Raw genomic sequence first — 15,862 nt, 5'->3', positions numbered from 1 at the left:
AATTGATTCATATACCTCATAACTCTGCCATGTATTGTGGGGTGATTCTAGTGTTGGTCAATACCCTCCTAAGGGATAATTATACATAATTATCCTGAAATCCAAGGTTTAAGATCTTTTAAAGTAATTTTAGCAAAAGAAAGTCATCAGTACCCCAAATCAAGAAAGTGGATCTTTTGGAGAAGGTGCCATAAGGATGCCTACAGAAACCATATACTACATCAAGAAATCCAGAGTGAACTTTGAGATATAAAGAATTGAATTAAAGGGGGTTGAACATATCATTTATTCTGAATGTAAACTCTTATGCCAAAAGGGATTGCCCCTAATTGGTGTTTTGTCAATGCATATATTAGTCATTTTTGTTTTTTCTCTTTTCTTTTCCTCTTGTCTCCAAATTCTTATAATTCCCTCTATGTAAAGTGCAATATTTTATACACCTCTAGTAAGAGAAGCTTTAGAGGTATAAACTACATATGTACAATGATTCATTGGGGAGAAATGACAGTTTATCTTCTAGAAAACCCAAAAAAGGAGATTTTAACATGATGGTGTCCCCAAGAATCAAAGGGAGAAATGTGTGAAGGGAATCTTCTGGGGGTCTTACCTGTGTCCCAGACTGCTAGCTTCATGACATGTGAGTGTGCATCACGTGAGTTTGTCCCAGCAGAGATCACAAGACTGTGGTCTACATACTTGATCTGGAGATGATTGAGTTTAACCCAGAAGGGGAGGGGGTGGATTAAGGTTTGAGACAAAGAAGTTTGCTCTCTGTATTCCCTTGGATGCGGCGGTGCAGTACCATGGCTGAGAGAGCGCCATGTGGAGAGTACGCACGGGGTAAGATTAGAAATAGGCTTCAATCTCTATCTCTCTTTTTTCTTTCATTCAAGTAAATATTAATAACTGTATGGACCAGAGTGTAAATTCAGCTTTAACAAGGTGGAGTCAGAAAGATCTGAGTTTAGACAGTGACTAGTGATGTGACTATGGTAAAACACTTCACTCCTCTCAGTCTGTTTCCTCATGTCTAAAATGGAGATAATAATAGTAACTACTTCATGTAGTTATTGTGAAGATCATATGAATGGCATATAAACTGTTTTACATGTGTTAAGTGCTTCATAATTGCTGGCTATTATTATCCACAAGGGTCTCTAGGGGAAAAGTTGTTTAGTAAGGGGCAGAGAAGAAAAAATGAGTCGTGGTCATTTGGGTCTCTGCTGAGAGGTATGACGTTGGCTATTGTCACCTTGACATACAGATTAGGGAGGGCAAACATCATGATTATCATAGCATGAAATGATTTGTTAAAGGAGATATAACTCTTTTTCATGAAGAAGAGAGAAAAAACTTAGAGATGCCCTGATCATTGTTTTTAAGTAGTGGAAGGGCTAATGCCCACAAGGAGAACTAGGAACTCAAAGTAGAAGCTGCAAACAGTTTTATTTTGGCTGTACTTAAGAGAAAAACAATCTTAAGAGTAAGAGCTGTTCCGAAGTAGAAAAAGATGCCTTGGTAGACAAGATAGCCGACTCTAAAAGCATCTTTAGTCGCTTAAAGCTTGCAGAGTGTTACGAATCATTATCCAGGATGACGTGTTAGAAGACCTTTTCTGCTCCTGAGATTCTGTGAAAGTGCTCTCCTACACACTCTTCCTTTGCTTCTCTCAAAACTGCTGTGAGAAAATGTATGTGAGAGAGAGGATTTTCAAGTTGAGAAATCCTATGCAAATATAAAACGTTATTCATTATACCAGTAGTGAATGTCCAGAGACAGATTATGTCCAATCAAATCTTCAAAACAGATCTGTGGAAAGAGCAGCTTGTTTTATTCAGTGAGCGAGAGAAGATTATATCTTTCAAGTGGATTTTGAGAAATACCTTTCAACATTATGAGCAACCAACATGGTATTGTTTCCTCTTAAAACCTCAGTTAAATTCTACCCAGGTTCCTGCCATTTAAATATCAGCACCTTAATTCCCTGATGACAATAAACATTTCCAAGTTTACCATTTACTTGTACCTTTCTCTGCCTCATGGTATAATGTGATGGACACTGCTCCAAAATGCAGGAAACCTAGTTTTAAATCTTAGCTTTCCACTGACACATTGGACTCTAAAATATAAGTTGTAGTCATTTGAAATCTCATATTCTTTACCCATAAAATGGGAGTTATACTAATTATAGTATTTCCCTCAAAGGACTTTCTGAGGAAAGCAATTTTGTAAATAATGAAGTATCTTACAACATGAAATCTTACTATGATTCTATGGAAATGTTTCTAAATGAAAGTATTCCATCTATAATAATGATTGTTCAACATGTGATTATATCAAATAAAGAGATTAGAAAAAATCAATTTCAATTGAGATCAACTTCTTGAACTATCTGGTACTGGTGAGAAATACTATGATGGATCAGTAGCATAGAACAAATACAAGCAATCTAGTGTCTGATAAACCCAAAGACTCTATTATTTGACAAAAATTTCAGGGAAAATGGGAAAACTGTAAGGTCAAAATGGGTATATGATTTACACATACATAGCGATACCATAAGTAAATTAGGGGAACAGATCTATGGAGAAGGGAAGAAATTGTGACCCAACAAGGGAGAGCATCACAAGATCTAAAATGAATACATTTGTTTTAATTTTTTAAAGAAATTGTACAAACAAGATCAATGTAAACATTATTAGAAGGGAAACTAAAACCTTGGAAAATTTTTATATCAAACTTCTCAATATAGGTCTCATTTCTCAAATCTATAAAGAACTAAGTCCAGTTTGTATAAATACAAGCCATTCTTCAATTGACAAATGCTCAAAGGATATGAACAAGCAGTTTTCAGATGAAGAAATCAAAGCTCATAATCCTTTGAAAAAACATTATAAATCACTCTTGATTAGAGCAATCCAAATTAAAGTAACTCAGTCGTACCACCTCACATCTATCTGATTGGCCATTATTAAAGGAAAGTGATAAATGTTGAAGGGCTTATGGCAAAATTGGGACACTAACACATTACTGGTAGGGTTGTGAACTGATCTAACCATTCTGGCAGGCGATTTGGAACTATGCCCAAAGGCATACCTAAGCTTCAGCCAGAAGAGCAAGAGAGAGAGGATGTGAGCAGTGCCTTGGTCTTGCCTTATAAGTAATTTTCTTTGCCCACTAACTCTCCCATGCCACATCTCAGGAACTAATCATAGTTCCTAAATTTGTTTGGCACTGCCGGGGTGGGGGGGAAATGCCCATGGGATCAGTTTCCCATCTAGTTGTTTTCAATTTCTTTTCTCTGAGGATTTGTCTACCCTGTACATCTCAATGGTAAACGGCCTCCAGGTCACTGATTGATGATGTCAAACAAAGCAACATTATGTCAAGGGAAGTACCCTTCCCATAGTATCCCAATGAGAATTTTTTTTAAAAAGGGAAAAGGACCTACTTGTTAAAAATATTTATAGTAACTCTTTTTGTGGTGGCAAAGAATTGGAAACTGAGGGGATGTGCATCAATTGGGGAATGGCTGAACACATTGTGGTATATGATGGTGACAGAATATTATTGTGCTGTAAGAAATGATGATTTCAGAAAAAGCTAAAAAGACCGACATGAACTGATGTAGGAGAACATTGTACACAGTCATAGCAATATTGTACAATGCTCAAACTGTCATAGACTTAGCTACTGTCACTAATACAATGATGCAGGACAATTCTGAAGACTTTATGGCAGGGAATGCTATCCACCTCCTCAGGAAAAAAAAAAACGGTCAGAGTAGGAATGCAGATCAAATATACTATTTTTCATATCATGTGTGTTTTCATTTGGGGGTTTGGGCTCTCGGTGAATTTTCTCTTACAACAATGAACAATATGGAAATATGTTTTGCACGAAAATACATGTATCCAGTACTTTCAAAGGCATTCCTTATAGAATGTGACAAAATTGGAAAGGTTAAAAATGATAGAACTGAAAGGCAGCAAAGGATGCTGTTAAAATAGATGTATACAATCCATGCAAAAATGAGTAAAAGCTGCATACGGTAGAGAAACATTGCCACAGAAGATAGAACTCTCAACTTTAAGGCAGCAAGTAGGGAGGCCTTGGAACATGAGACTTTACATTATCTTGCCAAGAACCAGGTCTCTTGCCACTTCCGGCCATCTAACTCTTACCAGGATCCTCATCTGCTCCCATTGCAACCTGGAACTTTACCTGTTGGACCCCCAGCTTAAAGAGTTCTCCACAGCTTTTCTTATTGCTATGTTGTATTGCAGGGTTAAACACTCCTTTTCTCCATTACATTTATATGCTGTCTTCCCCCATTAGAACATAAGCTCCCTGAAGGCTGAAATTTTCCTGAATTTAGCACTTGGACTATCACAGAGTAAGTGCTCAAAAAGCTCTCTCTCTTTTTCTCTGTCTGTCTCTGTCTGTCTGTCCGTCTCTCTTGCTCTTGTCATCTATCTATTCATGGAAAATATTTGAGATCCCAGCGTCCAAAGGGAATTGGTAGAACTATTCGAAGGGGAGGATAATTAAGCAAAGAAAAATCAGAGAAACAATTGGGAAAGTGAAAGCAACTGAGAACTTTTGAAGTTGGTTGATTTTTATTAGGTACTAAGTTCATGCTTACTCGTTAATGTATTAAGTTTTGAGATGCATTTCTGTTTTTCTGGATGAATTTGGTGCTAGTATCATAAATAGGATCTAGGATTTTTTATCTCATCCCAACTGCTTATTTATCATGAAATTATTAAACAGTACCTGAATACTTTTCTCAGCAATGGGATGGGAAAATGGGAAGAAGGCTGATCGCAAATGAAAGTAACTTTTAGAGTTGTAATTATATTGAGATAACAGAACCCACTTCAACACATCACAGAAGTATTTATATACGACGCTGAATTTGGCCTTAACATGTGTTAATGCACAACTGAAATACTCTATACTTACAAACCCAATTTCTGTACACACAACCCAAGTAAGCAAAGATTATTTCATATCTAGGGATAAATCTATTTTAAACCTGGAAACTTCAGGATCCATTTTCTGCAAAAACTCCATATGTGAATGCAGAATATATATAATCATTGAAAAGCTAATATAAATATCTAAGAAACAAACTGAGGCGAGCAGAAATTAGTATACTCCTCACTCTAAGCATATGACAATGCCATATACCCATTATTAATTAATCTTAATGATTTTAACTGAGGAATGTTAGATTATTGTTTGTTAATATATAGTCAGAATGGGGTGGAGCCAAGATGACAGCTTAGAAGCAGCAAAAGCTGGAACTGCTTCAGGAATCTGAATCAAACTTTTAAAAGTACCTCAAAACAACTGAAGCCAAAGAATCAGCAGTTTTCAAAACTCTCAGTCCATGGGCAAAAAAAGCGCTGGGAAATGAGCTAACAGCAAAAGAAACACCTAACCATAGAATATTTTTACAGAGGCAAAGAAGAGCATAGCATTGATTAAGTAGAGAACAGTGAGAGCAAAGTAGTAACATACAAAACCTTAAAAGAAAAATGGGAATTGGTTTCAGGCATAGCAAGAACTCAAAAAGAAATTCAAAAATTAACTGAGACATGGAAGAAAAATGGGAAAAATGGAAAAAAGAAAAGGAAACAATGCAAAAAATACTGGAGTAAAAACCAAATTGGGTGAAGTGGGAAAAGAGGCACAAAAATCCTGTGAAGAAAAAATTTTCTAAAAAAAAATAGAACTGACTTCCTGAAAAAAGAGGTAAAACAATCCAATGAAGAAAAGAGTTCCATGGACCAAATGGAAAAGGAGAATCCAAAGGTTATGGAAGAAAATCAGTCTTTAAAATTAGAATTAAGCAAACAGAAGCTAATAACTTCATGAGAGATCAATAAAAGAAAAGAAAAGAAAAGAAAAAGAATAAAAATTAAAAGAAAATGTGAAATATCTCACTGAATAAAATGGCTTGCCTCAAAAAGAGATTCAGCAGAGCCAATCTAAGAATCACTAGACTGCTTGACATTATGATTAAAAAATCTAGATATCATATTTCAAGAAAACTATCAGAGAAAACTTCCTAAATATTCTTGAACAAGAGGGTAAAATAGAAATGTAAAGAATCCACAGATTACCTTCTGTAATAAAATCCTGAAATGACAACTCCCAAGATAAAAAGCTCCTATGTCAAAAAGAAAATACTGCAAGTATCCAGAATGAAACAAGTCAAATATCATGGAGACCCAGTCAGTATTACCAGTTTCTGGCAGCTTCTATATTGAAATATTGGAGAGTTTTGAATATGATATTTCAGAATGTGATGGAACTAGGTTTACAACCAAGAATCACCGACCCATGAAAACTGACTATATCTTTCAGGAGAATATGTGGTCATTAAATAAAATGGAAGATTTCCAAGGATTGCTGAAGAAAAGACTAGACCTAAACAGAAAATCTGGTGTCTAAATACAAAATTCAAGAGAAGCTTAGAGCAGTAAATGAGAAAGACAAAAAAAGAGAGAATCAATAAGGTCAAATTGTCTATATTCCTATATGGAAAGATAATATTTGTAACTCTTACAATTTTTATCATTATCATCATAGTTAGAAGAACTATATATAGACCTAGGGTGTGGGAGTAAGCTGTTCAGGATGCTATGCAAAAAATCAAGAACTGAAAAGGAGGATTACACTAAGAGAAACGAGGAGAGGTAAAATGAGGTAAATTATATCACATAAAGAGGCACAGGGAAAAGACTATTACAATGGAGGGGAGGATGAGGGTGGTAATAGGTAATATTAAAATATATTCTGTTTTTACATGTAATCAGGGGGAAATGAAATAAAATTAAAAAAAATAAAATAAAAATATTGTTTCACTATATACATCAATATAATGCCAAGTTAAATTGCCTATAACATACTGGATCATATTTTCGCTACGATGACATCTTTGGGAACATCAATAAGATGAATACTTTTATAGAAGAATAGGTCTCTAACCTCATGAAAAAGAATGGTAATTATGGCCGCAACATAGCAATACGTATTAATATATTGTCCTGACATTGTACAGTATTATAATGAACAATTAACATGTTAACACTCTACAGCTTTTTCAAATTTATGTATTTCATTTTTCTGATGTTTGTCTTACCCTAATTGTAGTACTGACATAAGTTGTAACTTCATTGTTCCTTTTTCGTGTGTTTCACATTCACCTTTACTATAATTTTTCTACCACCATATTATTCCACAAAGTTATAAAACTTTAATATCTAAGAAACTATGAAGAAGTACAATATACTGAAGTGTTGGTTTTTTTAAACCCTCACCTTCCATCTTAGAATAGCAGAAGAGCGGTAAGGGCTAGGCAATGGGGGTCAAGTGACTTGCCCAGGGTCACACAGCTAGGAGGTGTCTGAGACCAGATTTGAACCCAGGACCTCCCGTCTCTAGACCTGGTTCTCAGTTCACTGAGTCTCCCAGCTGCCCCATTCTCAAGTTTTAATAGAATTACTCAAGTTTTTTTTATCCAAGAATAATCACCAAACCCTGCAATTTACAAATAATTTTTTTCTTTAAAAACAAAACAAAGCAAAAAAACCCCAACAAACAACAATCAATCATACAGGACATACAAGTTTCAAAGACAATGGACACTTTTAGGAAGCAAAGAAATTTACCATTAAGAAATAAATTGTTTAAAATGATGACTAAATTAAAACTTAATGCCACTTACCTGGAATAAGTTGGGCCAGTAATGGAGGGTTTGGGAATAAGCCAAATAGAGCTATTAGGATGACTAAAGGAAAATGTTTCCATTTCATTTTTGTCCTTCTTCACATCACACCAGCTCAGTGGTACAGGGAAACGCTCTCTGCAAAACAGAGGAAGAAGTTTTTGAAAACTTGTATTATTTTAAAATGCAAGTTGAAGTACTGCATGAGTTGAAGCATATAATTTAAAGTACGAATTTCAAGCGGCACTCTCCGTTTAAAATGTTATCTTATGACATATGTATAGCCCAGTGGAATTGCGTGTTGACTCTGGGAGGCAGGAGGGAAGAGGGGAGGAGACAACACGAATCCTGTAACCATGGAAAAATAGAAATAGATGAAATATTATCAAAGCATTTTGTGCATCTCAGATACATTTTGGGGGCTGCATAAAACAAACTGATCAATAATACAAGGCCTTAAGGGAAAAATGCAGACAATGAAGCCCTTTTGAGGGCAGCAGATTTTGAGATTTCTGCTCGGGTGCGTGGGAAGAGGCCAGCAGAAACAATGAACTTCCTCTTGAAGTCACAAACCACCTCAGTCCTGTGCCACCTCGTTGCCATTAGGCAGCTCAAAGAATTATTTGGGCTAACTTGTCTGGCGCAAGCAACGCACCCTATGAAGAAAGAGCCTTGCTGGCAAACAACCTAATGGGCACCGTCAAGTACAAAGAGCACATTCTGAAAGAAGTGAGCAGGCTTGGCGGAAAATACACATTGATTAAGCTCTTGCGGAGTGCGGAGCACGGTACTAAGTGCCAGCAGTTCCTGCTCCTAAAGAGCTTCCATTCTAACGGGCAGACAACACACAGGGAAGGGTGCAGCATGTACCCAGAAAGATCCTTAGGTCGCGATCAGAAAGCCGATGGTGATGCCTCCTCAAAGTGCTGTGAATCGTGAATAGCGTGCAGAGCCTGGCTTCAAATATGCCTACAGACATTGATTAGCTTTCTAACCTTCTGCAAGTCACTTAACCCTGTTTGCTTTCATTGTCCCATCTGTAAAATGAGCTCTAAGGAAATGACAAGCAGTCCAGTATCTTCCCATGTACTACATGTACTTGGGATGCTCTACATGATGCCACGTTCTTGCTTGGGGCACTGGATTATGTTGGTGCAGTCGTTTGGGTTTAATAATAATTTCACTAATAACAGTAATTTTTATCAAACATGCAAATAAATAAACAAATTGGTATAAAAATGTCTTCTTTACCTCCTCTCAATTGATGTTATTCTTAAATCAGTTAAAAGTAACATCTGGTCTCTTAATCCCTTATTTCGCCCAATAGAATGGTCCTATCTGCGGGGCTGTCCATTAACATTGAGTGCATGTAAACAGACTCCAAATGACTCCAAACGGGGTCACAAAGAATCAGACATGAGTGAAACAAGAACAGCAATATTATTTCCACTGATAAAATCATATACATTTCTGATGTGGAATGCCAATGTCAAGGAATTTTGTCACAAGAATTTTCTCTTTTGGGTCTTTGACTTTTACTGGCATAGAAAATTGATCTAATTTACCTCCCCCCCCCCGCCCTCCCTGCCCAGGTTTTGGCACGTCTGATCCCAATTTCCTATCCCATATCTCCAATCCATACCTCTGACCCTGATATGTAACACATAAAATGAGTACAGGCTTCTTTCTTACGCAATTCTGTTATAGTTCTTACACAGCCAAATTAGATTTTGAATCATATTGACATTATCAAAAATCAATACTTGTGGCTTAAAGTTACATTAAAGCTAAATTGTATAAGAAAATGCAAAGTTCCCAGCATATAGCTATTGTTCAAAGAGTATAACATGTTAACTGTACAGCCTTCTGATTAAATCAATATAATGCTTGGCAAAGAAAACATGTGGATAGCAAAGGAGACGTCGTTTTTTAATACATGTAGATGTTAATTTATTATAGGGATAGTTAGAGGATCTATGATTTTTTTGACATGGAGTGCTCTGGGTTGAACTCCCTTTACCAATGCAGTCAGTATGAAGATACCATCATTTATTAGAGAGATAGATTTATGACTTCCTTCAGGTAGAGAACTCTTAGAAGAGGATACTCCCTCCATCAGGGCAGATGAGTACCTTTTCTACAAGTTAAGTTTCAGAGCAATGAGTAGCTAAATGCCTTGCCCAGTATCACAGCTAGTATAAATCAGAGTCAGGACAATAACCTCTAAGTCTCCCTAGATCTAAAGACATCTCTATCTACTGTTACCTCTAAAATTTACTATAGAGTTCCTAAGTTCTCCAATTTCCATTTTCAAACAAGTTGATACCGATTAAAACTATGGCAGTCAATTCAATTGAGGCTAACTAGGACATGATCTCTGAGAAGAAGATCAGTTTGTAAGGGGTAATTTAAGGAGTTTAACAAAGTGAGGAGAGCAGTTTAACAGAAACTTTATTTAATTTAAGAAAGAAGTACAGATAAAAAGACAGAAAAGAGGAAAGAGAGATTATTAATCTTATGTCCTATAAATATACCCAAAATTCCCAATACTACCTAAAATTTCCTAAAACTACCTCTGTCTTCTGAGGAGAGTTTCTTCTGCCTGGCATGCCAGGTCTATCTTAACCTACTCTATCTCTAAATTATTCACTAACTCCCTAACTCCCTAAAATAGACAGCTGCACTCAAGCCTTCAATCCATTTTCTATAGCAGCCCAAATGTCAGTAGCCAAATGCCAGCAGATCCTTGCCTGAGAGAGACCTCCTTCTCTCTAGAGATCCCAGAAGCAAAAGACCCTCAACTATCAGTGGCAGCTTCCATTCTCTCCTAACTGACCAACTAGCCCCCCTAACTTCCTGTTGGAGGGCTGGCTACTTCCTCTCCTCAGTCCAGGTCTCCCTGGTAACAGAACTTTTAGCTCTGGCTCACTGACTTCTGTCAGTTCTGATCTACTTAGAAATCCTAATCTCAAGCCTCTTAAAGAGACAGAGGGAGAGATTAAGAAAATCCTTTTAACATATTGCCCTTGATATCCTTTGGGAGACTAGTCTCCCTAATGGATCTTTCAAATATAATTATCTTATATTTCTACTCATATTCCCTAGTCAAAGTTGCTTTTATTATTAATTCCTTCTAATAAAAAAGTATACTAATATAAGAAACAGGAAGAAATAAAAAAAGAAAGAAAGCAAAACCATTCTTGGTTTTTATAAGTTTCAAATGATAAATAATTACAAATAGAGTTAGAAATACAATCCTGACTATATACAAAAATATATACAATATTATATAAATACAATATCCCTCATGAGGCGGGTGTTGACCAATACATATAACACGTTATAACACATTATCATTTACCTATCTTTCGGTTATTTTAACTTTTTTTATAATCCTATAAAATTATATTAATAATAATAATTTCTAAATGGAAATTATATAATATAATAATATAAATTATATACTTATCTATTGGCTAATACTAATTCTTTTTCAAAATCAAACCTTTTATTAAAAAAATATATAAGTTCAGGAGTTCAATGTCATTGAAAATAGTGTCCAGTTGTCTCTGTAGTCTTTTCCTTAATTCATGGAGTCAATCATTTTTGATAGAAGGTACTCTTTTCAAATGACAGCAATGGATCCAAAATGTCTTTTCTCTAATTTTTATTGCTATTGGGGTTGTTGAGAGTATTTTGAATGGACCTTCCCAGGCTGACTGATTGCTCCTGTGTGCTGGAAGTTATTTACATATACTATGTCTCCTGGATTTAAATCATGAAAAGTCTATAGGTCCAGTTTGCATCACAGCTCCAGATTCCTGAAGTTCTCATATCTTGATTTGCAGATCTTGTATATATATGAGACATTAGAAGTATCTCCTCCTAGCAATGCTGTATACACAGGGTTAATTGGTATAGCATGTATTGGTGGTTGATCAAACAGCATCTCAACTGGTCAAATGTATAGATTTCCCCTGGGCAGGTAAGGAATCCATTGCCTGCAAAAACCTATTGTTCCCCAAAATTGCTCTCAACTGTCTCATAGTGGATGGGGCACTCAATTTTTGGATATCTTCAATATGTTTAGGGGAAATGTAGCTGGCACCATCAGTTAAAACAAATCCAAATACTCCACTTTTGGGAGAACCTTTGCCTTTGAGATCTTGTGTCCTCTCTTAAAAAAATTCCAACAGGAGATTTTTGGTATCTTCTTGGCATGGTGTGGTATTTGGTGAGGCCAAGAGCAAATCATCCACAAAGTATATTAAACTGATCTCCTTAAACTTGAAATTTGCCAAAACTGGTGTCAAAATCTGGCAAAATAAAGTTGGACTTTCTACATAACCTTGAGGCAGACAATACCACATATTTGAGACCCTTTCTACGTGAAGGCAAATATGTTTTGGGAATCTTCATGGATGGGTATTGAAAAGAAGGCAGAATACAAATATACTATTGTGAAATATTTAGCAGCACTAGGAACAGAGGAAATAACGGGGGATGAACTTGGAACTGCAGGGTGTCTTTTGATGACAAAATTATAAACAGCCCTTAAATCTTGAACAAATTGATAAACAGGCTTTCCATTTTCACCTGATTTCAGTTTTTATAAATAGGCAAAATAGGTGTATTGTATACTGATTTGCATGGGATTCTTATTTTATGTTCAATTAAAGAAATTATCCCTGATGTAATTCTCTCAATTGCTTCTTTTGATAATGGTTACGGAGGAATCGAAGGAGGTGGGCCACCTTTTGTTTTAATTTGAACTGGAACAACTGATTTAAGTAACCTTGCATTGGAGGAAGATGCAGCCCAGAAAGATTCAGGTATATCTGTTGGTATTTCAAAGGTGGGAGTTTTATACACCTCATGACTATCTAGAAAGAATACAGAGAACAAATTTAGCGATTTTTCAGGTAGTTCTAATGTAATATTGACATTTTGAGTGCATATTATCATAGCTCTTAATTTACACAAAAGATCTCTCTCCAATAAATTTATAGGGGAGTTAGGCTTAAAAGGAATGAATGTTCCATGGATAAAGGTCCCACAGACACCCTTTGTGGTGAACACTTTGGGACTTTCAGAGGTGCTCCTGACACCCCATAACATGGATAGAACCAATAGAATTACAATTAGAATCAGGTGTACTCATCAGCACAGATCTTAATGCTTCAGTATCAAGAAGACAATTGTATAATGTATTTCCTACTTTTAATGTTACATGTGGTCCATTGCTATTCAGGGGAGAATTGACGGGGATGACTAGTGTAAATATATCATTTTCTGAAAAATCAAATGTTTCCATCTTTGATTCCAGAATCCCCCTCCCCGAACTTTCATAAAGGTCCATGTGCATCTCTCTGAGATTCCTCTTGTTGAGGAGTATTTACATTTTGGCAATTGCGTGGACAAGTCCCATATCAGATACATTGTAATATGTCATTTGCCTCACTTTGATTATTGGTTCTATCATTATCATAATTTCTATAATTATTATTTCTTTGTTTCTGTTGTTATTATTTCTAGAATTTTTGTTCCTAAAATAGTTATTCCTAAAATTTCCATTATTTCTAAAATTATTGAATACTTGAAACCAGCTTCTGCAATTTAACATTATGTCCCCTTTTTCTGCATAAGTAACATATTGGTCTTTGGTTTGTAGACTCTTACAAAGAGATCATAGCTATCCCATAATTCGTACCTCTTTTTTTCAAGTTTTCCCTTAATGCTTGTATCTCCTTACTTAATGCCTCCACTAAATCAATGTCATCATCATCTTTCTTTTCATGCCTCTTATACACATATACTGTCATTCTCCTTAATTCATGAAGGTCCATATTTGGCCAGTTAGAACATCTGGTTTTCAAATAGTCCTTGACCACCCTGCAACAATTTTTTCACAAACTATCTTCTCAATTGTCTTAAAACCCTTTCTCTGGCCAAATCTAGGTTTCTTTTCCTTCTTCCCAGTTCTATAAGTCTGTCCATAAACTGGAAGGATTTTTTTTACCAATGTCCTGTTTGAGTTTCTCAAACTCTGTTCAGCTACCTGTTCTGTCAGAGCATGCCCTCAAGGTTTTTAGTACTGACTTCCTTGCCTGACACAAGCTAGTGTAATCAGCTTCATTGTTAAAATTCCATTTGGGGTCTTTTGGTGGCCATTGAATTACTCCTCTTCCTCAAGTCTCATTAGTAAGCAAGATAACCTTATTTTTCTCCCTTTTTATTAACAACTTCTCTAACAAATATTCACAATCAATCCAGGTTGGATCAAAATTTTGACATATGTTTTCACGTCTTTTGATAACAGCTATGGGCTCATTGTCAAATGAAGAGGTGCTCTGCTTAAATCTCTCAATATCGTGAGGGGTAAATGGTTTTGGATGTCTTATGGTAACTAACTCTTCTTTAGGATTATAAATTGGTACTTCATTTAAGGGAAATAGGTTCGTATCTTGATTATTTCTTGCTATTTCTCTTGAGTTTCTGCTTAAGCTGCAATGGAGTTGGAGGAAGAAGTAAGAACAGTAGGAGAGACAGGTTGATTAGAGTGAGAGGTAGTTTTAGTAAGTTGGACAATAATTTGGGCCATTTGAGAGATACAATCTTAAAAGGTATGCAGAAAAAGTTTCATGGTATACAAATCAAGTCTCAATTATGCTATCTTTCCATTGCTTCTTCTTTTTAGAGAGAACTAGTAATTTATTTGGTAAATTTGGTATATTTGAAGTAATCCTATCAGAAAAAAAATACTCCCCAAGCCTGAAAAATCAGAAACTGGAAGCTGTGCCAGCTCATCAATGCTCTCAGGGAGTAGGAGTTTTTTAAGATAGGCTGGAAACTCCTTCACTAAATCTACCTTCATTTCTAGCACTATATTGAACTGCCTATAAAAATTTCCTTTACTTCTACTTTTTGCCTATGCATTCTTGAAAAGTAGGGATAGTATAGTAAAAAGTGAGGAATGGAAGATTAACAGATTAATCAAACTCCTAACTGCTCACCAGGTATTATAAGGGTTAAATTAAGGAATTTGACAAAGTGAGGAGAACAGTTTAACAGAAACTTTGTTTAATTTAAGAAAGAAGTACAGATAGAAAATTGGAAAGAGAGATTATTAATCTTATGTCCTATAAATATAACTAAAATTTCCTAAAACTACCTCTAACTGTCTTCTGAGGAGAGTTTCTTCTGCCTGGCATGCCAGGTCTATCTTAACCTACTCTATCTCTAAATAAAGATATCTCTAAAACTAACTCCCTAACTCCCTAAAATAGACAGCTGCACTCAAGCCTTCAATCAGTTTTCTATAGCAGCCCAACTGTCAGTAGCCAAATGCCAGCAGATCCTTGCCTCAGAGAGAGACCTCCTGCTCTCTAGAGATCCCAGAAGCAAAAGACCCTCAACTATCAGTGGCTGCTTCCATTCTCTCCTCACTGACCAACTGTCCCCCCTAAATTCCTGTTAGAGTGCTGGCTACTTTCTCTCCTCAGTCCAGGTCTCCCTGGTAACAGAATCTTTAGCTCTGGCTCACTGACTTCTGTCAGTTCTGATCTACTTAAAAATCCTATTCTCAAGCCTCTTAAGGAGACAGAGGGAGAGATTAACAAAATCCCTTTAACAAGCTACTTCTGTTACATGACTTGAAGGGATACAGGCAAGAAATCATAGTCATTAATTTCAGCAGCCCCTGAAAGTTTAAACCCATTAAATATTTTTGGTACAGGACATTGTTAAAATAGAAAGCATGTTGGGTGCCTTCAGGCTAGAATCCCTTGTGAACTAGCACCTTAGATATAAATTAAAACCTTGCCAAATGTAATAAAAATGGGGCACTAGACTCTTCTGTTATGGATTCCTGGAGGAAATTTGAAATAAGAGTGTACGGTTGAAGAAGGAAAGGAATGATGAGTTCAGTACATATGCTTTCCCTGCCCCCCCCTTATTTTGTGGGAATAGTAATTCTGATATCTTGGGTTTATGTCTTCATTATCAGGTTTCCTAGAATTTTATCTGTATTAATTTAAACACAGTATTATCTCTTCCACCTATCTTTGAACAAGTCATCCTGCTCTTTAGGCTTTAAAAAAATTTCCACTAAAACATATTCTAGAC

The 15,862-nt window shown here is 35.9% G+C and overlaps 1 protein-coding gene across 5 annotated transcripts in view; it reads right to left on the bottom strand.

The window, feature by feature from the left end:
* ROBO1 (roundabout guidance receptor 1) overlaps nucleotides 1-15,862 on the bottom strand; it is a 1,078,784-nt gene that overhangs the window by 903,074 nt on the left and 159,848 nt on the right. For all 5 annotated transcript variants that reach the window (XM_056807827.1, XM_056807826.1, XM_056807829.1 and 2 more), the window contains exon 2: nucleotides 7,739-7,876. In XM_056807827.1, the coding sequence (XP_056663805.1) occupies nucleotides 7,739-7,826 (88 nt within the window). In that variant the 5' untranslated portion in view covers nucleotides 7,827-7,876. The remainder of the gene's footprint in view (nucleotides 1-7,738; nucleotides 7,877-15,862) is intronic.

This window comes from Monodelphis domestica, chromosome 8 (genome assembly GCF_027887165.1).
Source record: "Monodelphis domestica isolate mMonDom1 chromosome 8, mMonDom1.pri, whole genome shotgun sequence".
In the NCBI taxonomy this organism is placed as follows: Eukaryota; Metazoa; Chordata; class Mammalia; order Didelphimorphia; family Didelphidae; genus Monodelphis; species Monodelphis domestica.
This window is presented reverse-complemented; position numbering and strand designations above follow the sequence as displayed.